This window comes from Pholcus phalangioides, unplaced genomic scaffold (genome assembly GCF_987345545.1).
Source record: "Pholcus phalangioides strain wild (caught in Gottingen) unplaced genomic scaffold, Ppha-v1.0 ptg000007l_1, whole genome shotgun sequence".
Lineage (NCBI taxonomy): Eukaryota > Metazoa > Arthropoda > Arachnida > Araneae > Pholcidae > Pholcus > Pholcus phalangioides.
In genome coordinates this window covers 12,467,201-12,495,123 of record NW_028301600.1, presented here as the reverse complement: position 1 = coordinate 12,495,123, position 27,923 = coordinate 12,467,201, and the positions used below count along the sequence as shown (strand labels likewise).

Below are 27,923 nucleotides of genomic sequence, written 5' to 3'. Positions count from 1 at the left end.
GCCTACGTCACTCCCTCACCAGTCAATCGTATCACTGTCATGGAGGAAAGAATAACCCAAATTCATTCCTCCATGTATCACTGTGCCTTTTGGGATTTAACGGCCCGTGTGCAATGGAAGTGTAGGACCCGCGGTTCTTTTTTCAAGAACCGTCGCTCACTCACTCTTTGAAATGAGCCGCTCTTCTAGACGGTTCATGAGCGGACCGCCCATCTTTTTTCAGGAGACGCTTCTGAATTACAGACGGAAGCAATCGCGGTTGCGGTTCAGCTCATTGAGTTTGTCGGTGTTATTGAATCGAGGCTGAGAGGTTTCTCTAGTTGGAGCCGACATTAGAGACAAATATAGGTGTTGTTGTTAGAACGGCATTCGCCGACCCATTTTTGTACTTATAAGGGAAACAACGTCTTGAGCTCTTGACAATCATGTCTTTTTCTAATCGTAAGCAAAATTTATTATTCAATAGAAAAATCATTTGAAAGGCGTTCCATGTCACTGGTTTTTTGAAATTTGAGATTAGCTGTCATCCTTCACGTGTTTATGTTTGTCATTTAAAAAGAAACTATCAATTTCCATGTCAATTTTTGATGTATTTGTGTGAAAAAACATGTTTATTTACTCCGTTCTAGTTATTTAAAAAAAAAAACGTACGAAAATTTTGTTTTTTTTCTGAATTGCCGGTTTTTCCCCGGATTTGCGGTATGTACGCCCACATGTGCGAAAATGTTCTAGTGCCAGAGTGTTACTCATTTTTTAATTCTCCATTTTTTTTTAAATGTTAAACAATGTGGTTCTTCTGTTGATAGCATGCAATAATTACTTGATACTAGCTTTTCCTTATGTAGTTTCAATTAAAAGTACCACAGATGCTGTGTGGTGTGAAAAATAAGGTGGCCAGATCATGCAACTGAGGAACCAGGGCAAATTGGAATTCCTTGAACTACAATCACACCTCTTTCAGGAAACTATTTTTTAAAACTCGAAGAATAAAAAAAATCCCTGCATTTAATGTATTGAATCAATGCATTTTCACCTCTCAGTCTCAAAGTATTTTTCGAGAAACTCTTATTTCTCAAAGGTGATGCCAGGATGGTGGTTCTGGTGGCACATTTGCATTTTTTTCACTGGGCAATAGACATTAGTATCAAAATTTATTACCTAATGGGTTTTTGTATATTCATGAAATATTAGTTTGATAATCATTCTCTGGTGTCAATGTAAACCTAGCGTGCATCAGGGACACTGGCTGGATGGGGAATACTAATTTTTTAAGGCTGCAAAACTGGGTTTGCACTGGGCCATAAAATACTTTTGTCCCTGTAGTCAGACTTAATATTTCATTAATTTGTTTCTTTTCAGGCATGATTTGGGCCACTCTACCCAGAACCCAGCGGGGTATGCCATTGGTTTTAGGTGGTGATCCGAAAGGCAAAACATTTCTTTATACCAATGGTAATAGTGTCATTATTCGGGACATTAATGTAAGTACAATCAAACCTTTAATTAATTTGACTATTTTTCAAAAGAATTGAAATTGAAATTTTAAGTTTTATATATTCTTAATTTTTTATAGAATCCTGCCATTGCAGATATTTACACAGAACATTCAGTTCAGACAACAGTTGCAAAATATTCACCTAGTGGCTTTTATATTGCTTCTGCTGGTAAGCATATTTTCTGAATTCATAGTTTAACTTCACTTTGAATGTATTAAAATTTATATCCAGGTAAAAAAAAATAATTCATTGAACTGATCAGATATTTAGATCAAATTCATTATGGTCAGGGACGTAATATTTTATCCAAACGGCAGTGGAATTAATTCAATCCAGCTGACTTTCTTTAACCCCTTTTTCCTGATCGTGAAGGTTTATTGTAACTATGAAAAAATTTGTTTTCACCCCCCCCTCTTTTCTCTCTCACCACCATCGCGATATCTCAACGAGATAGTGATCAGCTGATAACAAGCAACTGAGATAACGATGGTGGCAGTTAGCTTCAGCTTTATCTCCCCCCCCCCCCCGTTCTCTATGGCATCCTCCCGCTCAGACACATAATGTGTCTTTCTCAGAATTAATCCTTCTATTATTTACTGTACATCGAAATGAGAATGAGAACAAGTAAAAACTAAAAAAACAAGCTTTTTGGTGAGGGTGAAAAAAGCAAGGCACTCTGTACAAATACTTTCCCAATATATCTCTACTGTTCTTCCCCACTCTTAGTTTTTTCTTTCTTCTTTTAATGTGGAACAAGGCTTCCTCATTTATCCCCCATATGTCTGATGCAAATCATTCAGATTTATTACCAACAGCTTGTACTCAAAGGGGTTAATCTCTAATTACTTCATTTATGTTATGGCCAATGTTCACAGTCTGGGCTCTTTGGAAAAAGTCTCAGCAGAAAGCAATTCAACCTTCAACACAATACTTACATAACATGAAAATTCAAGTATTTATAATTTTTACATCAAAATATGGAAGACAGATGGCAGTACCAATGTAACACAAAACAAGCATAACTTCGACAACATAAATGCTAGGGCCACACATATACGCATAACATGTTCCTTACATGGTCAATTCATTAGAAATTCTGCAGAGGAATGTGTACCAGGTGCATGTACAGTTAAGTAGTGGTAGTCTAGGTTCTTCACAAAGTGGTTGTCCAGTTCCTGGCAACTTTGTGAATTGGCCAATAAAATCTGACTAATATGCTGAGTAGCTGGAATTCTGACATTGGTTATGACATAGGTTATACAGTAGAACCTCGACTATCCTGGGACAGATTATCCGGTAACTGGATTAACCCGGGTTCAAAAATGTCAAAACTTAGCTCAAGGTGAAAAAGTTCAGCAACACAATATTACTGAGAACATTTGGCTGAGTGAAAAGTAATGTTGAAGGGTTTCATTAATAAGCATGTATTTCTCATTTGGTAGTTCATTAAAATAATAAAAAGAGCCCTCACAAAGGCTTACACCCTTGAACTTGTTTAAATGGTCTTTGTCCACAGTGTGGGAAAAACTCTGATTGTAATAATGTGAATGTATTAAACCTCATTGCTCATTTATCGAGTCAACACTTATAATCTGAGGTGTCACTATGTACTTGTGTTCGATGTTATAAAAATAGTTTTTCTCTTTTCCCTCACAGATCAGAGCGGTAAAGTCAGAATTTGGGACACAGTTAATAAAGAGCATATTCTGAAAAATGAGTTCCAGCCCTTTGTTGGTCCAATCAAGGATCTTGCATGGTCTTCTGATAATCAAAGAATTGTAGTTGTTGGGGAAGGAAGAGAGCGGTATGTAATTCCGGCTATTCCCATCTGATAAATATAAGAAATTACTGTAATTTTTTATGATAAAGTCTGATTATATAGCTATGAAGTTTTAGTTTTAATGATGTTCATGATGAGATAAAATGAAAAACTATTTGTACTCAGATGAACAGATATCACTGACGTGCTATAGGTCTAGCATGTCAAATATCTAGAATTTCAGAAAAGGATGCATAAAAATTTGGTTCACGCGTCCCGGGGATGCGTTCTTTTCAAATTCCAAGAAAAACCTCCATAACTTTTTCTTTTTTTTTCCCCTCTTGCTACCGTCTATCATGATCTAGTAATGAGTAGTGTTACATCAGATCATGGTTGGAATAGTGTTTCAGGAAAGCTTCATTACATAAATTCACATGTTTATTATGAACTACTATATCTCTGTCTTATTAGTAAACGTATAAAATTAGAATGCATATCTAATAACCTATTTTATATGCATTGAATTTTAAGATGAGAAAATTCATAAAATTTTAAAAACTGTACAAATTACTTATATTTGTTGATATAAAACTTAAGAAATGCATAACACTTAACCTCTGAAATTGTTTTAATTTGGCATAAATTTAGTGACACATTTTGTAACTGCAAAAAAAATAAATAAATAAAAGGGAAATATATAATGATGGCATTTCTTTTAGTCCGTATTGGTTTGATAATCACAAAATTCCTGTTTTACAAATGTTGAAAGAACTTCTTTTGACATGATTTGAATGAAGCAAATTAGAGAATCAGAGATGACAGCACTTTAAAATTTAATGACCAGTGAGTAAAAACATGCACACTCATTATGCACTTTATTATCAATAAATCTGTTTCATTGAATATGTTGTGGCCAACCAGTTTGAATTTAGGAGCTGGCATATATGCTACAAGTGCTCAGGTATTCAATGTGCTTTTTCGTAGATCCCTGACCACACCACATTTTTTATTCTTTGATTCATTTGCTCAAAACTGTTGTTATAATTGTTTAAATTATATCTAACTTCAAATCTTTAAAAACTGTGATAAAGCATCTATGATTTTTCATTGTTTACTTGACTTTATTTTCACAATGAGGCCCGATTTGTCAATGAGATAATGACAATTGGGTGATTTTCTTATTGTGGATGTTGTACAGCTGCTACGAAAGTTGTCATGAAATCTATGGTTTTTACTACTGCTTCATTTATTTAATGATTGGTAATTGATTGTATGTATTTGAAGAATATTGCCAGGTATGTATGTAATTTATATTCTTTTCTTTGTACTAGATTTGGCCATGTCTTTATGGCTGAAACTGGAACATCTGTAGGGGAAATCGCCGGTCACAGTGGTCTTATCAATTCTTGTGATTTTCGGCCCAAACGACCATTCCGTATAATTACAGGAAGTGAAGATAACTCAGTTGGTATTTATGAAGGACCACCATTCAAGTTCATAACTACATTAAATGTAAGCCTAATTGTTAGTTATATCAAAGATTTTCAACTGGTATAATGCAGTGCTGAAGGAAGTGTGCAACATAAAAATGAAAAATGTTTAATAATATAAAACATGTACTGGATGCATTTCTAGATGTGTAATAGAACTTTATTAGTGTAAGTATGTGTGTTAAGATGGAAAAATTAAAAATCGCTGTATGTGATAATGTTCAGCGTAGCATTGAGGAAATATAACGAGTCTCTTCAGTTTTTAAAACGTAATATGGGAATCACTTTTGTTTATAACCTAGCCCTCTGAAAGAATATCTCCTTTTTATCTGTAGCCAATTGCTTATTACTGAATTTATGGTTTAACCCTCTGAAAAAGACGCAATATGAATTGTAACGCCATTGAGCACAACTTATTCTTCAGATTAATAACTTTCATATTGTTATAATTGAAACCCCATAAAAATTGAATGAGCTATAGTAGGTAATCTTTAATGCTGTAAAAAACTAAGATGGTAAAACATATATAGTTTGTTCTAAAGACGACAAAAAAAGAGCCTACATCTAGGTTTTTCATTACGGGTTTTTATTTGGGAGAAAAGCTACGCAAATTATCCAATAAACGAAGTCTTTATAATTGTATGTATTGTATTTTCTCAGTAAATAATTACTGTTCTGATGAATTTTTTCAGTATCTAATGCTATTTTTTATAACATTGAAATTTTTTAATATTTTTAATTTATTGTTATATATATTTTTAGGATCATAATCGCTTTGTACAATCAGTAAGATATGCATCTCATGGTGACTTGTTTGCCAGTGGAGGCTTCGATGGAAAGGTGAGTTTTCAGGGATTTTCAAAAATTTTTATTCAATAAAAACATTTTTGAATAAATAAATATAGCTGACAAGTCTTAAATTTTCTGGGAGAGTCTGTATTTGTACCCTATATTCCAAACTCTTGAAAAATTGTATATCTTCCAAATAATTGCAAAAAAATCTCTACACTTCAGAGAAAAAAACTCAAAGAATTTACCTGGAAAAGATCTTTCAACTATTTTTCTTTCAAAGCAATGCCAAATGTGTAATGTTACAATTGTACTGAATTATATGGTAAAATGTTTAATTTTTTGCAAGGAAAAGATGGAATTTCCTAAATAGCCGACATTGAATTTGCTTCTTGACAGTCAAACATGACTTGTATTTTTGATGGCCATATGTCCCAATTTGAATAGAATTGTTCAGTTTTTTTTGCCAGATTTTGATTTGGCTCTAATAATGACAGGTAATCAAACCTAATATTGGTGATAATTGAATTGCTGGCACAATGTCAAATTTTTGTAAAATTGGCCAATGTATGAAATATAATGTTGAATAATTTTGTCTCTAATTACTTTGGATAAAAAGCAAACCCAGAAAAACTAAAAACTTCCCAAAATTTGGCACAAAAATCTACCTAATTTTCATTCTTCAGGGTTAGCAACTATGCATTGATTTGGTAATGTTTCAATTTCATTTTAACTACTTTTTTTCAGATGTTTCTATACAATGCAAATGACTATTCAAAGGTTGGTGAATTTGGATCTCCAGCTCATGGAGGAGGCATTTACAGTGTATGTTTTTAATTATTTATACTGAAAATGTTTTAGAAGAGACCTGTGAAGTTAAAACTTGATTTTTAATGGGGATTAATAGTTGCTTAGTACAGTATCTGAGTAGATGGTGGAAGTACTTTGAGTTCCAACAAGTCTGGGTGTGTATTCACTCTCTGGCCTAGATCTAATAGTGTAAATCTTAAGAGAATTAGCTTTAACCCCCCCTTCAATGAGGTACAAGGTACATCAACCTGCAGAATGGAAGAGATTAATCTTACCCCATTTGTATATATAGGTTTTTGAGAGAGAATTTTCAAAAAAGAAAAAACAATTAAATGTTTGAAAAAATATTGAAATAGTGTAGAACCTATTCAGGGGAAACACCCTTCGTGGTTAGAAAAAGTAGGCATCTCCGAAGGGTAGACCAAAATCCAATCATAAAACATCTCTGAACGGTGACTTCGCCTAATTGTATTAAAATTACCAACCTATGCTTTCCTTTACATTTGTACAATTTTCCCTATATTGTCTATAGCATTATTACTGTAGAGCTTAGTTTTCCAAACTTTTGTTCCATCACCCCCTTCAGAATTTTTTCTCTCATCCCCCCTCCCTCCAACTCGTGCAAACCCATAGATCCTATGTTATACTTGTAGCTTCTATCGACCATCAGGAGAGCGACACTGCTGTAGAGCATTGAAAATATTTGGAAAGTTACAGGTCTACTAATAAGAAACATGTACAGAGTATCACTTCTTTCTTCTAGTAAACTTTTAACCCTTTAAGCAGCATTTTGGCGAGATATCTTACTTCCTTGTGAAAGCCCATTATTTCTGAATTGACAAACCCAGATTTTGTAAAGTTTATTTCTCAATGGAAATCTTTTCTCTAAGCCTCTTGTTTACACCTGCAGAAAATCAGAAGGAAGCATACATCCTAGTGGTGTAAGTTACTTTTTCAACAATTTTGACTCAAGTCCAGAAATGTAATCTAGAATCGTGAAGCTGTTAAAAAAATGAATCAAGTCTCAGCTTCAATATTTCATCACTACATTGTGAAATCACAAAATTTTTAACATGGGAACCTATGACAAGAATTCTAGTAAAACCTTTTTTTCAAAATGAGGATTCATAGACTTACACTACTGTGATTTTAACCCCTCATTGGATGAGGCCTTTGGAATGTCATATAAGTGAAATTCCACCATATTTTAAATCACTGGACAAAATTGCATGGAAGGCAGTTAATAGATTTTTTAATAGATAGTTTATAGAAACATTTTTCCTAACTTGAAAGTAATATATTTCAAAAAGTATCGTAAGCACTGGAGGCATTTCAATTTTTTTCCCACTACTTATAAGTGTTGCATGTGTCCACCTTTCTCACACACATTATGCGGCACACTTCTATACAGTAGTTCAATTCATCCCTGATACAACATGTCAGTACTGATGTTCATAAAAGTGGTGGTAATTTGGTTCTTGAACCAAAGAAGTTGGCTGTGGAGGCATGTACCCAGTGTCTTTAACGAAACCCCAAAAGAAAAAGTTACAAAGAGTAAAAGATCAGCAGACCTTAGGGGCTGTTCTGAAGGGGCAGTGACTATGCTCCATATTTTCTTTGGCACACTCATTGTTCTAAAATACGTTATGAAGATATTGTATATTTCAAAACACTTTTTTGATTAATAAATGTGTGGGAATAAAAATTTAACCTTTGTATCTTCATACTCGTTCACTATTAAACAGTACAATTTATGTGTTTCAAGTTATATTTTTGTAAAATCAGATTATTTTTGAATCACCCTGTAGATTCATTTTATTCTAGGTTGCTTGGGTACCAGATTCTACAAAAATTTTGTCTGCATCTGGAGACAAAACATGCAAACTTTGGGATGTGGAAACACTTTCTGTAGTCACGTACGTATGCAATATTTATTTCATTTATGCTGTGTGTAAAATGATTAGAAAATGAATGTTGTGGCTCAAATATTTAAAATTGATATGAGGGCAATAGGGTAATCTTTGATAACAAGCTGTTAAGAGTTATAACATAGCATACTACTTCAGTGATTTGAATAATAACTCACAAAGAAAGGGTTCAGAGGTGTCATCCTCAGAAAGTTTTTGAAAAAATTGACTAATTCTACTCACATTTAAATATGCACAAAAATATAAAAATATCTGGTGGAATTATTATGGGTCACTTGTAAAAAAAATTCAAATATTAATATTTTGAATGCCAATAGCGGCCAAGAATTAAATTGAAAATCCCACAACCCTAAAATCTTAAAGCAACGTCATTCAAACAACACAAGATTAGATACAGCATACATAGAAAGAGAGAAAAAAAGAGAAACGTAAGTTTCTAGAGGGAAAAAGAACAGAGCGAAACAAGTTTTTTTATATAGATATTCGCAAAGAAATGCGAAAGATGAGTAGCTATTTTTTAATTTTTCGTAGCTTTAATCATTGTATTCCGTTGCTTATTTTTTGTTTTTATGCTTTTCTGGGTTAGATGAATATACTTAAATTTTTTCAATTTTTTGAGGACACCTTTGGACCCTTTCCTTGTCAGTCTAACTTTACTTATTTCACAATGGCATGATGAAATAACGCATGCCTCACCTTGATCTGTTACATTTAAATTAAAAATTTGGCTTATTTTCTTATGGCACGGTATGTGAATGAACTGGAGTTATAGAAGTTTTTTGTTTTTGTTCCATTTACAATACTGATCATGTTTATTAAAATTATTTCACTATATAGGACATTTAACATGGGTAAAGATGTGTTGGATCAACAAGTCAGTTGTTTATGTCAAGGGCAGAACATGCTGTCAGTGTCATTATCTGGCTTTATAAACTACTTAGACGTTAATAATCCAGCAACTCCTCTCCGTGTTGTTAAAGTAAGGGGTTGTATAATTTATTATTTGCATTTCATAAAAAAACTAGTAGAAATACCTGGCGTTTATTATGTAAAGTGAAAATTATGCCGTATTGAGTATATGGTCTTTTATTAAAAGGCATCATTCTATAACAGGAAATCCTAAACTTTTATATTCTTAGCACACATTTATAGACATGATAATCATAGATACTCCTTCCGTTTACGTGGATGAATTTCTTTACTTTGAAATTCAGAACACGGTATAAATCACACTACGTCAACACTATTGACCGGTTTTTGTGATTCTTTGTTGACAGACCATCAAATTCCCTTAGTTCAAGCCAGTTCTGAGTTGGCTGTTGGCTATACCAAATCCTCAAAGTACTTTCTCTTCATAGAATATGTTCGTAGCGCTAATCCAGGTTTGCCTTGCATCTGCCAGAGCAGACGTTCTCTCCCAGTGCTGAACCCATTTTGGACTACAGCCCTCAGAGCCAATTCTTATTCGAAAGCTATGGATCTGTCTTGGCAATTTCCTTTACCTACATTATTCTGTTGACTATAGGCTTCATTGTTTACCTAAAGGCCTGGGCAAAAGAGCGTAAAAATTGGCTACTGATAAGATATATATTTTCTTTTTTTTGCCAAATAATTTGAAATATAGCTATAAGTAAAATCATGTATACAAATCTGTAATCACAACATAAAAAAATCACTTAATTAGTGATTTCTATTTCAGTAGTTAGTAAATTTTTAAAATACCCCGCTGGTCTTAAAAATTGTAATTATGTGATGCTAAACAATGGCATTCTACACATTTAATACAATAAGTCTAAAAAGTATGAACTTCATTCCATTAAATTGTGATCTCGTTATAGGGCCATAACAAATCAATCACAGCATTGGGTATTTCTCCAGAGAAAACAACATTATATACTGGCAGTCACGATGGCTTCATTAATATCCTTGAAAAGTAGATTTATAGATGTAGTTATTGTTGAACTAACATTTTTGTCTTGAATTTTCAAATTTCAATTGTTTTATGTTCTATAAGAATATTATAATGCTAGATAATTATAAAACTCTAAACATCGCCGACAAATGTTGAATCTTAGAAAATGTCTGTTTTCACTGTTAGGGTAAAATAATTTCTCATTTCCATAGTTATTGTATCCTATGTTTTTTAATATGTTGAATACACCATGAACTTTCCAGGAAAAAAGAAATCCAACCCATTCAGTAATTAGAGAGATGGTTCTTATCAATGCCCACAATATGTCTCGCATAATCCTACTGTTGTCATCTTGGGGGGGGGGGAGGAGGCCTTTGAGTTAAGGGAGTCTATATATACTATGTCTCTACTCAGCACATCCTGATATTCTGTGTGTTATATATATATGTAAAAGAGTGTTCGTGTGTGTGTGTGTGGTACATTGGCTATTGCACTTGCTCAGATTGCAAGACAGTGCAATCCCCTTTGAAGATAGCTGACTCTTCTTTTTAAATTTATATCTGCATTAATATTCAGAAAGTCTTTCTTGTTCATTAACACATGTAAAGGTTCATCCAGTAAAACCCTTTTTCTTGCAGACATCTATAGGATAGAAAAGTTTGTCTGTAAAAGAGGGAGCTGTGTTATTAAAGAAATTTAAAGAGGGAAATTATATTATTTGGCCATAAGAGGGGTGATCACACATCTGAGAAGTGGCCATTAAGAGTGGTTTTTTACTGTATTGCAGTTGAAGATTAGTATATCCCATGGACACATTTTTTATTATTTGCGAAAGTTATTGGTCCAGATTATCTGAAGCATGAAGTTTGTGTAAAAGTTTGCCTGATTCACTTGTTGAGGATGAGTTTCAAAAAAAGAGAAACGGAAAAAAGTAGGCCCAATTGCATTTAGATGTTCAAAAGAACACAAATGAAGTACCTGAATATATCTTGGTGGCATACAGTAATGTCAAATTAGTTTATTGGCAGTTTAGACAAGTGTCTGGAGATGGGCATGATGAGCATTGAGAGGAACTCTCGCATCTAGATTGAGTAGCAAATTTGTCTGATTTATGCTTTATGGAGAATTTTTCAGACTACTTGAAACAAGTAAAGCAGAATTGTAGTTTTGCTAGGAGGATTCGCAGATTCTATGGTTAAAGAGCAAGATGTTTAAGGACTACTGGGGTTTCTAGCGCTGCATTCTTCTGGGGGGGGGGAAGATAAGTGCATTATATAAGGGGATTAAATAATGCACTTATCTCATTAATAGATTAATCCCCTTATTAATAATAGATTATATAAGGGGCGTTAGTAGGCGAAAGGTCCCCATGGGAGGAAAATATTGGGGCGAGAACAAATCAGGAGCGAATATTGGTGAGTCTGTCAGAGTACTGGGACTTACTGTTATCCGCTCTGGGATTCAAATGCGGCAGAGATTCCAGTAATGTCAAGGGGTATTAGGGCATTTAGGAGTAGGATACAGCATTTCAACTTGGGCCTGAAGGACATTGGCTTCTCTCTTGGGTTCACATTTCTGGAGCTTCCTGGTTTCAGTGATAGTGGCTTCATTGGGATGGGATTCACCTGAATAGGAGGGGATCTGAGAGGTTTACGACAGGCTTAGGTCAGATTTTTTACTCCCAGAAGACCAGGTAGACGAGAATGTGGGGTGGTTGATGATAATAGTTCAAACGGTAACAGATTATCATATAGCATTGACTGATATCCAAATTAATTCATTGATGGATTTAAAAATGTCAGGTTCTATATCCTATCCAAAAGACACCCACACTACAACTCCACATCGATCAGTCTGGTGAAAAATTCCTAGGATTTTCGGCTAAATCGTGAAATGTGGCGTAACTGTGTTGGGGGCCATCCGAGTAAAATTTTTTTCCATCTGAAAATACAACTGTCTTTCATTTGGTAGAACATGCCATTGTTTTTGTCTGATGCAGTCTGTTTGATTTATGTTCCTGTGTTAACAAAGGCTTTGCTCCTATTCCAATACAATTGATATTTTTATTTTGCTTCACATTAACCACTTTTCTATATAACGTGCATTGGTGGAAACCCAGTAATTTGCTTTGTCGACGACATATGGGAAAACTTGTGTTCCTTTCATTAAAAACCGGATATCTCTGCTAATTTTATTTTTACTCTATTTTTTCTATCCAGATAAAACACTGTTCTTAATTTATACTCGCCAGCTCCTCAACCTGTAGCATAAAAAAATTAAAGATTTTTGTAAAAGTAAAGGGAGCTTTCTTATCCTTTGGAATATTTCAAGATATTAAAAAATCATATTAGCATTAATGTTTTTTTTTTTTGGAAAGCAATTTTTTTTTTTTGACGATTCCTTGACTAACCACCTTTTTGGGATGTTGCCACTGGAGATCAGGACAGAGTGAAAGGCGTTGGACATGGTAACCAAGTGCAAGATATGTCTTCTAATAGTATCTCTATGTATACATGTGCTTTGGATGATACTGTGAAATCAATAAGTTATGCCACAAACCAGTTTGAGTAAGTTTTTTAATTGTTCATAATTTATGACGTATTTTAGACACATAACAATGTATGTCATCAGGAGAAATTTCTTCAATTGTTAACTTTTTCATAAGCAAACAGTTTATGGAACAATTTGTGCTTCCAGATTTAACCAAACAATATATGCAAGGCCGGATTAAGAAGCTTGAAGGCCCTAAGCACTTGAATGGTTTTGGTACCACCCGGTCCCCACAAGTTTATTTTACTCTTCGACATTGAATGTATAAATTAAAAAGAAATTTTATATATTTCACAAGTAATCTAAAGCAGATAATATAATGTCTCCAGTTTTTTCTTCTCGAATTTTTCTTTTATATTTTTCTAAAAGACATATTAGATTTTAGATTTTTTTTCTTCAAACTCTTTTGAAAAAATTAAAAAAAATTTCTTACCTACTGTGCTTGTTAGGATTTCATAAACCGGCTTCAAAAGCAACCACTGAATCTTAGCATGTCCAATATTGCTCACTTCATGCACTGACATGAAGACATTGGAGGGGGGGGGGGGGCTGAAAGTTGCTTGTTGTCCCGTATATACAGGACTCAAGCATGCACATAGGAGAGGGAAGGTGCATTTCATTGTTTTTTCAGAAATTATTGGCGGGGGGGGGCGGCGGCGGCTCAAATGGCCTCAGCCCCTAGGTTCCGGCACCTATGTTCACAGGTACCTTATTTTTTGGTGAACAGTGGTCATTGGTACCTTTTCTTTCTGATGCATTTTCGAGTTGTAATCTACATCTGTAGAAGCATTTCTTTTACTTCTACGGTAGATGGAACTAAGGTGATTTTATACCTATATTCTAGGGCTCTAGATCAAACCACAAAAGGCTGGCTGTAGCCTATGCAGACGCACGGAATACTAAATTGGGGTGAAAGAGGAAAAATTAGAAAAAGTTTTCATGTAAAATTTTCAAATTATGAGCGTAGTATAGAATGATTCGCAGTGAAAACCATTATTTTTGACGCATTTCATCCAGCTGGAAAAACCAGCAAATTTTCGGAATTATTTTACTGGTGTGGCTTATACGCCACAGGGGTGCCGAACCTGTCCAGCACAGGTAATAATAATTAATGATAAAATAAGGCTCCTAAATTCATTATCACCCATTTGCACCCCATTCATTGCAGATATCCATTGCATCGTTCCTGAAACCATGCAGTGGATCCACTTAATGACTCATAAAGATTTGAATTTTTTTTTTTTTTAAGCTCACGTCCTTATTCTGTAGAACTTGGATTACTCTTAGTGTTTGGGTCTCAGCCGGATACAGCCCGAGGACCTCATGACAATTAGATCTGTTTGCAATTTGCGACAAATTGGTGGGCAGATAATTTTAGCTTGACTGGGGGCTCCGAAAAATCAGTTTGTCCAAGGGTTTCCATAAGCTGTTTAAGAAGGCCCAAGCTTACTTTATGGAAATTGATTGGAATCTCATTCCAAAAACTCAGCATCAACACGATTTCTAGTTTGCAATATTATTAGTTTTTGTGCATTTCTGCTATACTTTTGATAAGGTCTTCAACTATACAATCAATTGAAAATTCTAGGATTTTTGCTCAATGCTGATGCTGAAAAAAAATGTGCATTTGATAACTTTTTGTGGTGCCCCTTTTTTCCCTGGTGTCCTAAGCACGTGCTTATTTTGCTTAATGGTTAATCCGGCCCTGAATATATGCTTGGCCAATCTGTCAATATGCTGGAAAGTGTTTTGATAAATATTTTAAACATTCAATACTGTTGCGAAAAACTAAGGGTGAATTGGAATTTAATATACAGGGTGTGTATGTTTGAAAGTTGTTTCAGCAGAATAAGAGTTGATAGTACCCATATAAAAATGAACAATATTTATTATGAAACCTAGAACTGCATTCTACTCTGATTGTCAGAAAAGCTTAAATTTTAATGTCTAAGTTGAACTTTCAACAGGGAAGAAAAAGGAATTTATATGAAAACAAGTTGCACAATCCCATTCAGATCAGAGAAAGACTCTAAGTAGATGTTTAAAATGGTGTCCAAGGGTGTCATCATACAATTTACACCAGCAAAGGAAAAACTGGTGCACTCTCTTGCAGTCTCTTTAGCTGCTGTGCTAAGTGGGGCATTATGCTGGACTCCTTTCCTGGGGACCCAGGTTTGAACCCCATTGTCGGCACAGTGGTGGTTGGCTGAAGGTGGTTTTCCAGCTTCGAGGCGCAAATGCAAGCCGGTCTTTCTTTTGAAAAAGTCTCTCTGCAGAGAGCAAGTACATCTACAACAACTACATAGCATGAAAATTCGAGCATTTTTGTCTTTACTTCAGAAAATGGAAGACAGATAGCAGGATGAACACGAAACAAGCACAACTCCACAACATAAATGCGTTAGGGCCACACATGCACTCGGAACATGCATTCCGGCATCTGACACAGGGTGCGACAGAAACGGCGACATGACTGCAGAAAAATTGCTACCGCAGGGAGTTCCCCCATCGAGGGGTTAGTGCACCAACCTCTCTGAGTATAAAAAAAGCCTGCCATTCGGAATCAGCAATAAATTGTAAGTCCCGGTCTAATTAGCCCTCGTATGATGAAAATGACCATGGTGCAACAAAAATGATCATAATGATCATTCCGGCATGTGCTGATTTGTTGGAAATTCCGCAGAGTAATGTGTATGTGGTGCATGTATGGTTAAGTAGTAGTCTCCTGGCATAGTGTTTTTCTCTGTTTCAACGATTCTCTGGGCTAGATATTCCGCGGAGTCCACAGATGTCTTATACACAAATGATTTCAAGTGCCCCGCTCCTCCACAAGAAGAGCCCAGTGTGATTGCAGGGGCCACATCACTGCTAGTGATATTTAGCATTGAGGATGTTTTGAGCCATGGTGGTGTAATGTATGCCAGTTCTTCATCAGATTTGTACTTCTCCAGCAGGACAAAAATGGCATCAGCAGTAATGACTTGTGCTTGTTGGATGTGTTTTAAAATCTCTTTTCTGGCACTGAATGGAATGCAGCCCTAGGTTTTCCCCCATTAAAAAGCAACAGGCCTACGACAGTGCAAATATTCAATCATTACACTTCATTCACATATTGAAATATAGATGACAAAAATTCAAACAACGCTCTAGACCAGTCTTCCAAACTTTTTCAGTTTTGAAAAGTAAGGCCCCAGGTTTCATTGTAAATATTGTTTGTCTTGATGTGTGTTATTATCCTCTTATTTTGTTGAAGCAATTTCCGAGCACCCTGTATATATAGTGTTAAATGGCCTGATAGGATTTAAACTTCTTTGTATATGTCTATCCTAGGTATCATGGTTTTTTTAATATTGCATTTGCAGTTTAAGTTGCTGAATCATACATGGTACAAATACAATTAAAAATTTAAAATTCTGTGTATTTAAGGACTGTGGATTTAAAATTTGACTCTCAGCCAAGAGGTGTTGTTGCTGGAAATAATGGAGACATTGTTTTGGTTGCTAGTTTGAAAGAAGTATGTAATTTATAAATTCTCTGCAGTATTTTCTAGAAACCAATGTTTTTCCCTTAGCTAGAACTAAAGCTGTTTTATCCCATAGATTACAATAATTCGCAATGGAAATAAAGCTGCATCAATACCTGCTGACTTTGAGCCTAGCTGTATTAGTCTTCATCCACAGGAATCAGATGTAGCTGTTGGAGGAACACAAGTATGGGCTGCAGTATTTTAAATGCATGTGATGTAACTTAAATAATTTTAATTGTGAACCAGTGAATAAAACTTCAGTGAGTTTAGAAATCTCTCTCCTTTGCTGATCCTGTTTAGAAAATGAATTCATTCAAATGTCATTTTCATTAAAAAATATTTAATTTCATTAAAAAAATTTTTATTTTCATATTAGCGATACTAAATACATAGTCAAACCACATTATTGTGACCAACTCTTATTTTTGACATTAATGGTGTTTTGTTAATGAATTCATGTGGTTTTTAAGTGTACTATAATTAAACAAATAGCACCACGGTGATTAACTGAAGTAGAGACAGTTAAGTATCAATTGCTGTTGATGTGAAAAGTGAACGCCTATTGAGAAGGTGCATGAGAGATGACTGACTCGCTACAGTTTAGCAATTTACTGTCCAAATGAACCAAGGTGATACCAAACTCTTGTATGAAATGTCAGTAGTAAATTCTGCATCACATGGCATTACAAAACAGATGGGTAGTTATAAAGTTGTTTCGGTACAAACAGCTGTAATTTGTAAAGAGATATCAAAAGTAGACCTGATTAGCAAAAGGCTGCTGCCTCAGATGAGTCTCATTCTATTGTTTGGAATGGGTGGCTGCTGTTATATGTGAGAACAAAGGTCTGAAATCAAGACACTGTAACCATTGCTGAAAGTATAGAAGCTGATGATTACAGTACTATTGTCTGAGAAATGTGCCATTGTCTAGTCACCCATACTTTGATCAATGGATGTGTATGGTCTTTCCCCTAAAATGCTTGAAATTGAAGTAAGGGCATCACTCGACTTCCAAGTATTTCTCTGGACTTTCATTTCTTTAGACTTGAACTCAATCAAGTATATTTGGACCTAACTCGATCATCCTTACCTTTATAGATCTGCCACACACTTTCCAGAAACCATTTGAATGAAATACAGTATCTGTGTTTAGATTAAATGTTACACTCTTTCAGCACCTTAGTGTTTTGCTTCTTGCTGTGGTGCGGACTGCACGAGTTTTTATGAATTAGTTGGTGGCAGGGTTTGAGCTACAGTCGCATTTTTCGCAAAATGCGAAAGAAAATAGTAGAATGCAAAAGTAGTAGCAGCCACTTTCGCAAAAATGCATACAGGAGGTGCAAAACAAGTAGACATCCAACCATCAATCATTACATTAGCATTTTGCTGAAGCTTTTGCCCCCATTTTTGCTTTTTTGCGAAATTTTTTTTATCCAGCTTATATCCTGGTTGGTGGTCACATAATATGACTTTACTGTGTGTTTCTTAACTCTGTGAAAATACATTTTTACTTTTACAAATGGTTTGTAATTTCATTGATATGTTACTAAACATTCCAAATTTTTAGAAAACCCAGCAGTCTGAATCAGGGCTATATATAGTAAGCTCATCTGTTTCATCTCTGATGTTGCGCTTGCCATCTTGTCTCAGTGGGCATGGTCTTGGAGGTGCTGTGTGACATCATAGCCCTGTTACTTTTTTATAGCACACATCAGCATACAATTAAGAGATTTCTCATTTACGGTGTGATCATTATTTTAGTCAAAGGTGGATTTGACGGCAGATGTATGAATGCGTGCCCCTGACTTGTGAAAGGTCTCGAAAAACTCCAACTTTACACTTTTTTCTTCCTTAAAAGGGCCTCAATATTTTCGCCTGTGTCCAAACAGACCTTGATCCGATTCTGGTTTTAGCGTTCCAGGTAGTGCACATGTAGTATTTTTGATATTTTATAATCTGCAAGCTAAGAAATAAATAAAATCTAAGAAATAGTTGATAAGAAAAAATGTCTTTTGATATCCTCATTCGAAATAACTTCAAACATTGTATATTAGGAATTTTTTTTACAGTTGCTTCCCAAAGGAGCAAGCCCAGGTTGATAAGATACTCGCCTAAAGTATCAAAGGATGTTTAGAGGTGTTGCGTGTTCAATACCCGGTTCATCCTTGTCAGAAAACTTTCCTGACACAGGGGTACAACTGAAACAGCAAAATGATCACAAAAAATTGCTACAGCAGGGAGTCCCCATCGAGGGGTTAGCTCACCAACCTCTCGATGAGTATAAAAAAAAGCCTGCCATTCAGAATCGACAATAAATTGTAGGTCCCGGTCTAATTAGCCCTCGTACAGAAAATGACCATGGTGTGACAAAAATGATCAAATGAGCTTCCCAAATGGCATTGGAAGTGTTTGGAACTTGTGGGTGCTTGTCTTGATTTTACATAGGAAATTTATATTTCTCTGAATCAATTTAGTTAGGTGCTCAGACCCATACTATAAATTACCATGGGTGCTTGAGCACCTTACAGCACGCCTGACTCAGACACCACTGGCTTCCCATGTTTTTATGTTGCAGTTTTATTGGTAACGACAAAGTCAACACTTCTTAAAGCTACATCTAATTCAAATGAAAATAAAGATAAATTATTGGGAAGTTCAAAAGATAATTGAAATTATCTGTGTTGTGTTGGCTTTCAATCAACCCAATAAAACTTAACTAGCGTACGTGATTTAACTGGAATGGATTGAAAAAAATACTCTTAGGGAAGTTGCTTCATAAGCAATGGGAAATTTTTTATTTTGAATGCAGACCTGCCAACTCTCTGGATTTAGGCGGGAGACTCCAGATTTTTCATCTTGCGCCCGCTCTCCAAATTTGTTAAAAATTTCTCCAGATTTTTTTTGGCTGAAAATTGGATTTTCCATGAGCTTCAAGTCGTGACGTCAATGAGTATTTTCAAATGCCAGGTTGTCCCCCTAAATGACGGGCCTGCCAAGATTATTAATCACTGATAGCATCCACAAAAGAAAACTCATGTTTTATGTGCAGTATGTGGATGTGATTTCTCTATTCTGCATGGAAAGAATGACATTGAATTATATTTTGCTCAGGGCAATGCAGAACCTGCCTGGGGAAAGGGGGGTGAAACTTTTTCTTTAATTGATGAAAATTTTTTTTTAATTTTTTGAAATTTTTTTTTGATCTGGTTTGCAGAGGTACCCACCTTTCAGGAGAATCTCCTTTTCTAGATTCCAAAAGTTGGCATGTCTATAAATGGATGTTTAAATAAAGAGATATATACTAATGAAAGTAATCGGAATGGTAATTTTGTAAATAATTCAGTAAATTGAGCACAGTACAGCGATTGTGCAAACTACCGTAATTAACAAGGTAGTAAAGCGGGCACACTCTGTTCTGCAGGCTAATGATGTCACATGTGACATCAGCTTGTACAGACTCCATTGTCTCATGAGGCAGCTCTTGTTATATGCTCTTTGGTCTGAATACTTTGGTAACTAATAATATATCTACTGTGACTCAAATATTTTTTCTTTTTTGTATGTTTTTCTCACTATTGTAAAATTTGTAATGAATCATAAATATGAACTTGTGAAATTTTAATTATAGGAACAAATTTTGAGATATTTAAATACAAACTGGCATGTATCTTTGAGCATGATTTTGGAAATGAAATTTTTTTTATGTAGATGAACAATATGAAAAGTAAAATTCAAAGTTTTCTGGCCAATGTGACGTAAAATTCTTTCAACGTTTCGTTTGCATGGGTGGCGAACATTTTCAAGAAATAAAATCTTGCGTAGCAGCAGGAAAAAGGCTATTCAGGGGTCTGTCCAGACTTTTTGCACAGGGTCCTGTTTTTGTGAAAATGTACCTTATTTTTGTGAAAATGTACCTTATTTTTGTGAAAACGTTCAAAATAGCAGTGAAAGTAATACTAATTAAACAGCAACCTCATTTTCCTATTTTATTTCATTTTTATTATCATTTTCCTAGTTTTTGATGCACTCACAGCTTGTTTGTGTTTCTGGCTATATATATGCTTGTTGACACATCGTGTTGGGTGATCATCAAATTGCACCCCCTTGGTCAATCCAGGGTCCCTTATCAAAAAATGTAGAACATATTTTGCAAAGAAAGCCAGATGCAGAAATGCTGTAACATAGCCAACTGTGAAGCTTCTCAAAACGTGCGATGTTCAACAAATTCGGTACTTTTAGACCCATTTTTCTAGCTTCTGTAGATGAAATTTTCTTAAAATCCGGCTCTACCGACGAATTCGTAGCATCTTTCAGCGCTTCCGATAAATCAGCAATGTCTTCCACCGCTTTCGACGAATCGGTAATGTCTTTCGAAGAAACGGAATTGTCTTCCGACGAATCGGCAATGTCTTTCGAAGAATCCGAAATGTCTTTCAGCGCTTCTGATAAATCGGTAATGTCTTTAGGCGCCTCCGATAAATCGGTAATGTATCGCGCCGTTTCCAAGGTTTCGACAGCGTGGTTCGAAACCGATGAAGGAAGCAATGTTTCAGTAATTTTTTCCGGGTTAGCACAATTGGAATTATCTGTATCTGACGTCTTTTTGGTGACGTTTTCAGATCCTCGTTTAAAAAACGATGTTATGGAGCTGCATCCCCTAACGTCAGTTGGCCGTATTTTTTTAATGTAGTAATCACTATTCCTTGAATTTCCACCTGTTGGTGGTCGACCACGCTTCATATTAAATTTTCAAAAATGAAAGCGCAATACAGGAAAAAAAACGTGCACAAAAAATCCAATTCTACAATTGTTGATGATTGTTGTTGTGATTCAAAGACCATTTGAGGAGAAGTGCGGGGCTAAAGCGTTTGTATAATGGCATAGGTTGCGCGATAAAATATCGGACGCGGTCAATCCGTGGTCAACCAGTGGGATGTCCTAACCAGAAGACTAGAAACAAGGAAAGCCCTCTCAAGGTCACGCTCTTTCTCCGATCGCCTTTTCAAGGTCATGTTTTCCGGTATCCAACCAACAACTTCTATAGATAAGATTACTCATCTATGGGGGAGGGGGTGGTGGTGTTGGGCCAACAATACATGCTTAAAAAAAAAGATCAATGGCTTTCTATTACAACTAGGGTCATAACTGATAAGAATTTTGTCTCACAGCAGTCGCAAAAGTTCGTTTTTTACGACGTAATTTTCATGAAGGGTTCGTTTTCTGGAATTTTGTGATGGATCCGTTTATTATCCTCCAAATTTTGTGAAACATCCTTTTTTTTAGCCCCGGAATTTTGTGAAGGGTCCGTTTTTTAGCCCCAGAATTTTGTGAAGGGTCCGTTTTTTAGCCCCGGAATTTTGTGAAGGGTCCGTTTTCCGGACCCAAATTCCGGCTGGACAGACCCCTGCTATTACTTACCTCTTCTCGCAGCCCGGGTCATAGCTAACTTTTGTATGGTAAGATTTGAGTCCCAAGCTTTGACGACAGCACAATACCAGCCATCAACCTGATTTTGGTATGTGGATGACACATTTGTAATATGGGGTCATGAAAAGGAAAAACTTGAATATATATTCTTAGTTCACATCTGAGCAGTGTGTACTTCCTAACATCAAATTCACAATTGAGAAAAAAGAGGACTCTTCCGTTTCTAGATGTTCTGGTCACAAGGAAATGTAATAGACTGGGGCATACTGTATATCGTAAAGAGATGCACGAGGACAGATACCTGCACCAGGAGTTTAATCTCCATCCTACTCAGAAGCAAGGGATGATCAAAGCTCTGGTAGAAAGGGCAGAAAGAATGAGCCAGAAAATTTTGATGAAGAAAAATTACACCCGATTAGGACCTTCCAGGCCAATGGATACTATACAGGGGATGTAATGAGGGCCATTCATTCAAAGAACGCCTCACAAAAAGTAGAAGAACCTGCAACCGAAAAAGCATTTCTGCCTTACATTCGTCGAGTTATGGACAGAATCGGATGACACTTGAGTAAATATGGCATCAAGACCATCTTTGAGCCAACCAAAAAGCTAAGTGAATGTCTAATTGTGGACAAAGATCAACGGGATGGACTGAAAACAGCTGGGGTTTATCTTTTCTGTGCAGTTGTGGAGAAGTGTTTATAGGCACTACAAAAAGATTGATATCGACCAGATTAGTCAAGCACAAATTAAATTATAGACTGGGTCAGGTTGACAATTCAGCCGTAGCAAAGCATGCCCTGACTAAGGATCACAAAATTCTCTTCGCGAACATCCAAGTGCTATCCAACAGCATGAGATGTTTTCCATGCATTTTTAGGGAAGTTATCAAGATTCAAAAGCACAAGAACTGCATCAACAGCAATGAAGAGAGAATGAAGCTTAACAGTGCTTGGTTTCCTGTCTTAAAAATGATGAGATTAGCACCCTCACACTATCCAGAGCCCTTGGGAACAGGATAGTGTGACATCCAGACGCAGGCAGGCAGAAGGTGTAAGCAGTAGCATTTCTTCTGCCATTACGTAAGATTTTATTTCTTGAAAATGTTTGACATCCAAACGTCGAAAGACAAAACTTAACTCACGTCGGCCAAAAAACCAGAAAACTTTGAATTTTACTTTAAATGATTGCCAAGAAAGCCTTGTGCGCTTCAATATGAAAGTTTTTTTCTTTATAGGATAGCTGTGTACACATATATCTTCTTAATGGTGACACATTAAGTGAGAAGGCATCAATGAATCATACTGGAGCTATTACTGATGTGTCATATTCACCAAATGGCATGTATCTTGCTGCCTCAGATGCGAATCGTAAAGTTGTATTGTACAATGCTTTGACATATCAAGTAAGATATGACTGTCTTAACATTTTACTATTTATTTATCTAAGGCATACTTATTATCAGAGTTTAAATATTCCAAATAATTATAGGTGTATAATCAGAAATTGGAAAAACTCAGTTTTAAAACCCTGACTCTCTCAGGGATGGGTTTTTACAAGTAAAAACTAGGTATTTACTGGTAAATAACATAATAAAAATGGTAAAAACCAGGTAAATTTAATTTGCCTTTATGTGTTGATGATGATAGCCTCATATTTTTTAATACGTAACTTTTTAATTTATTTATAAAGAATAATATTTTTATTTAATTAATAATTATTAGTGCATTTTATAATACGGTAAAATTTCTCAACAATGGCCACTAACAGGTCCGTGAAAATGTGGCAATTATTGGGAGAGGTAGTTTTATTCCTAGAAAAAAAACAACTAAAATTTGATCCATGTACATAGCATATGAAATGACAATCCATTCTGTAACTGATTACGATAGTTATGTAATTGAATATATTGAAATATATGATTATATTTTGATAAAATAACTGATTAATTAATCTTCAGCACTATTATGACATTCTAAAATTCAGGCTTGCAATGCTTAAGTAGAACACAACAAACAGGAAAAACTGATATGGACCAAGATGATGTGTCAGCAATCCCATATAGTTCTCTATTCACACTGGACCTTCAACTAGACCAGTGTTTCCCAAATTGGGTAATATCACCCTCTGGGGTGATTGAGTGATCCAAGGGGCAGTAGAAGCTATGGGTTTAGTATAGAATCCTATGGGTTGGCTTGAGTTTGGGGCGATGAGAACAAAAAAATGTTGAAGGGGGAGATAGAGCAAAAAGTTTGGGAAACTATGAACTAGACCTTTCCAGGGCATTCTTGAGTTCAATCCGATAGCTGAAGACCTATGCACTGACATACGTTCTTGTTAAAAAAGATTGATACATCCCTCTCAAAATATTAATATCCTGCACATTTCTATTCTCATTTGCAAGCACCATTTCTTTTGGATGGAGCCATCCCTTGGACTAGGGAGTGCCGTGAACTTGCATATCGTTCTAGTCATTAGAGTGCTGACTACAGATCTCTTCTGTTGTCCCCTATATTATCTCAAGATTTTTTCCTCTCCACTGCCTTCAATATACTCATTTGGCATTTGTACCCAAGAAAAGAAAGCATACATAATCTTTTCCCCCCCCCCCATAAAGTTCGGAAAGCGGAAAAATCACTTAAAAATCACCTTGAAAATTTTTCTGATAGCGGTTGCATATTTTTTTCCCAACTCCATGCCCAGAGTGGCCGTTATTTGGAAATCATTGTTCGGAGGTTTCTTGTAATATTAAGTCTATGGGGACAAGTTTGGTTCCAACAAAATGTGCCCATTATTCAGAGATTACCATTGTTCAGAGGTGGCCATTAGTGGAGGTTTTACTGTATATGCATAGAGTTGGATCTCTACAGTTGGCTACCAGAGAAGAGGATAAACCATAAAATATTATGCAATATTGACGACACTTTAAATATTTCTGCTCCATTTTCATATATCAGTAGAAAGTTTCATGATTTCATGAAAGCTTTATAGTTGGTTTTTCAATCAGAAATTGGCTAATCAGTAAAGAAATAGATTTGTTCAAAAATAGATGTATTCAATCTGGAATGGTTTAATATTTTCAGTTGCTATAATGCATTGATATTTTCAGTTGACAAGGGTTTGATATTTTTTCATCTGAGAAGGGTTTGATATTTTTTCATCTGAGAAGGGTTTGATATTTTTTCATCTGAGAAGGGTTTGATATTTTCAGCTGAAAGGGGTTTGATATTTTCAATTGAGAATGATTTGATGTTTGAACTGAAAGTATCAAGCCCTTCTCAACTGAAAATATTGTAAATATTTTGCCTGTGCCAAATGAAAATATCAAACCCTTCTCAAATGGAAATATCAAATGCTTCTCAAATGGAAATGCGAGACTGAAAATATCAAACCCTTGTCAAATGAAAATATCAAACCCTTTCAAATAAATATCAAACCATTTTCATAATATATATTATATATGTATATATATATGGAAAATATCAGATGTGAGAGTAAGAGATGAGATTTAAAATATTGTTTTATTAATAAACAGCAAAAGAAGTGTTCAGGTTAGATGAAATGTTCTTTTTAATTTATTCATGCTTAAACCATCTATAATAAACAGTCGGTTGACCATTTTATCAAATATCAGATATATATCAAAATATTGTAATATTTACGAACCCTGGCTAAATACTACCAGACTGTTCTTCTACCAATAGAAGCAGGTCCTGACAAATCAAGAAAAAATCTAAGCGCTAAGCAAATATTTTGGGAGCCAAGCACAATTTTTTGCTTGAGCTAAAAAAAGTACGAGTAACTATGTGTATGAGTAATCATGCACAGAATATTTTTTGGCACCAATGTCGATTTTTTAGTTGCCATGGAGACCTGCTGCCTAGGGTTTGTCAAGCCCCGCAATAAAGTATTGGTTCATTACATATATATATATAACTTATATAACCGGTGAACCATGAGAAAAGTTCTGAAAACGTATGTCTTAATTTAAAAAGAGTTAAGTCATAAAAATTATGACCTAAATTATGTATATTTTCTTCCAAAAAAATAAAGAATGAGTAGATAAATTTTTTAACACTAGAACTGCGGACTGGGTCAAATTGAACCACACCATGAAGAAACTTTATTTCATAGTGAAAAACAGGAATTTCGTTAAGATTCCTGTGTTTTTCCTTACATTCATTCAATGTTGTTTAATTGTGTATATTCATAACGGGAAACAATATTTACTTATGAGTATAAAATGGGCTTCAAAATTAGCTAAAAAATGATGTAATTCATTAAAAGTAAGATTTAGTATACATTATTTACACTTTTTATTACAAACGTTTTCAGTAATCCCACAATATGAGAAAGATGTAAAATAAGCACGTCAAATTAAGTATAAGAAAGTCTAACATGATTCTGTGATATCAGTATTGATTTCTTACTGATAAGTGGAATTTATGATAAGCAGTTTGGAGCAATTTTTTTTCATTATTCTTGCACATTCACAGTATGTCATAGCTGCCAAGTCTCCCGAATTTTCCGGGAATCTTCCCGAATTTTAGCTTCATCCCTCGACCTCCTGAAAAGTTCCTAAATCTTCCGAATTTTTACGAAAATCACAAAAAATCCCCAATTGTCCCTAAAAATTCTGTACTTAATTTCAAAAAAAATCCCTGCTTATGAAAACAATCCCTAAGGAATTTCTTGTGGGGCATGAAGCCCTTTTTTTTTCTCCTTTCGAAATGGCGTCAAACGTTGTAAATGGGGAAATTTCCCATTTTGCAAACCCTCTGATGGTAACAAGAAAGTTGTTTGTCTTATCGTGCAGGGAAATGGCTTAGCAGCCAATAGTCCTGGATAATAATTGAAGATTATAATGACGTGCGATATAACAAAACATGAATACTGATAAGCAAAAACATATTTAATCAATTTTAAAGATACTTATTCCAATGAATTTCCTTTCATCAAATGTTCCAGAAAAGGGCAGACTTTTCCTTTTTGTACAAGCTGTGTTACGGGCATTAACATCTGTCATGGAAAGACTGCCAATCATCACTCATGTGAAATGAAAAAAAAAACATCAAGAGCAAGTGTCACAAAAAGTCAGTCTTCTTCAAAAATTGACGTTTTTTTTTTCCTTCATCTTCCGATGATTTTGGGGTCATGCGTGCAGAATGTTCGTTCACAGCGTTTCTGATTGAACACAATATTTATTTATTTTTTTAGATCACCATTTTGAAGTTTTGGCCTCTAATTTCACTTGTTTTTGCGTAGGGATTTTATTCCCAAAGGTTTAACTTCCATGTGTGTAAAATCCCTATTTTAGTTTGACTTCAGTTTTTGAGTAGGGATTTTATTCCTTACGCTTTAACTTTTATGTGTTTAAAATCCCTATTTTATTTGGAAAAATCCCTTTCATATTTATTAGGGAGTGGTTTTAGCATAAAATACGGGTTCGTGCGAAAATGTCCCGAATTTTCATTTTCAAAAGTTAGCAGCTATGGTATGTTGAAGTTGCACAACCCATGCAAGAATTAAGTTTTGTTTCCACATTTTGATGTTACTTGACTATCAGACTCGTTTATTTACTTTTTTTTGATGGCTCACGAACAGTTACATGTTCAAGAGCCCACGAATGTTTCCTCTTGCACAAGGGCAATATGTATGATGAACGTAGCTCTTCAATAAGATTTTAGAGAAACTGCGTTCGAAAAACAGTTCTGGCCTTTAGTAGTGCTTTATACAAAATACGGAAATTTTTTTATAGTGAGATCTAGGATGTTGTAGAAAATGTGGACAGGTCACTCCGTTTTGCAACCGTCAAAACATATAATATTCACTGAATATTTTCTGGTCATTTGATCAGTTACAACTACGGCAAATTGTGTTGAACGGTAGTGTGAAATTTCTGGAGTCTTTTTGGGGCTTCCACTGCCGATATCGACTGTCAGATGAAGTGTGCTGAGTAATAAAACATTTTTATCTTTTTGACAAATTTTTTCGAGATAAGTTTCGATAAATATCTTCCTTGATAAATTTTCATTATGAAATCATTGTATTCCAATAGCGATGTTTCATACAACTGTAGTTTCGCTATGTTCATTGCGTTAGATAACTCTTTTTTTTTGGTTTCGTCTCATCCTCCCTACTAAGCTCGTATTTTTGGATTTTAGCATTTGAGCTAACTTCAGTGTAGTGAAAGGTGTCAGTTGAGGCATTTCTGCAATTTTTCTCAAATTTCTTGA

At 35.1% G+C, this 27,923-nt stretch overlaps 1 protein-coding gene across 1 annotated transcript in view; it reads left to right on the top strand.

Moving 5' to 3' along the window:
* The first annotated feature begins 224 nt into the window (after positions 1 to 224).
* Positions 225 to 27,923, top strand: part of flr (actin-interacting protein 1 flr) — a 34,107-nt gene continuing 6,408 nt past the window's right edge. Inside the window, exons 1-14 of the mRNA XM_089232665.1 lie at positions 225 to 441; positions 1,360 to 1,481; positions 1,574 to 1,664; positions 3,153 to 3,300; positions 4,587 to 4,767; positions 5,508 to 5,585; positions 6,282 to 6,359; positions 8,169 to 8,260; positions 9,110 to 9,251; positions 10,111 to 10,192; positions 12,598 to 12,751; positions 16,161 to 16,248; positions 16,334 to 16,444; positions 22,925 to 23,092. Of these exons, the coding sequence (XP_089088791.1) occupies positions 426 to 441; positions 1,360 to 1,481; positions 1,574 to 1,664; positions 3,153 to 3,300; positions 4,587 to 4,767; positions 5,508 to 5,585; positions 6,282 to 6,359; positions 8,169 to 8,260; positions 9,110 to 9,251; positions 10,111 to 10,192; positions 12,598 to 12,751; positions 16,161 to 16,248; positions 16,334 to 16,444; positions 22,925 to 23,092 (1,551 nt within the window). The 5' untranslated portion in view covers positions 225 to 425. The remainder of the gene's footprint in view (positions 442 to 1,359; positions 1,482 to 1,573; positions 1,665 to 3,152; positions 3,301 to 4,586; positions 4,768 to 5,507; positions 5,586 to 6,281; positions 6,360 to 8,168; positions 8,261 to 9,109; positions 9,252 to 10,110; positions 10,193 to 12,597; positions 12,752 to 16,160; positions 16,249 to 16,333; positions 16,445 to 22,924; positions 23,093 to 27,923) is intronic.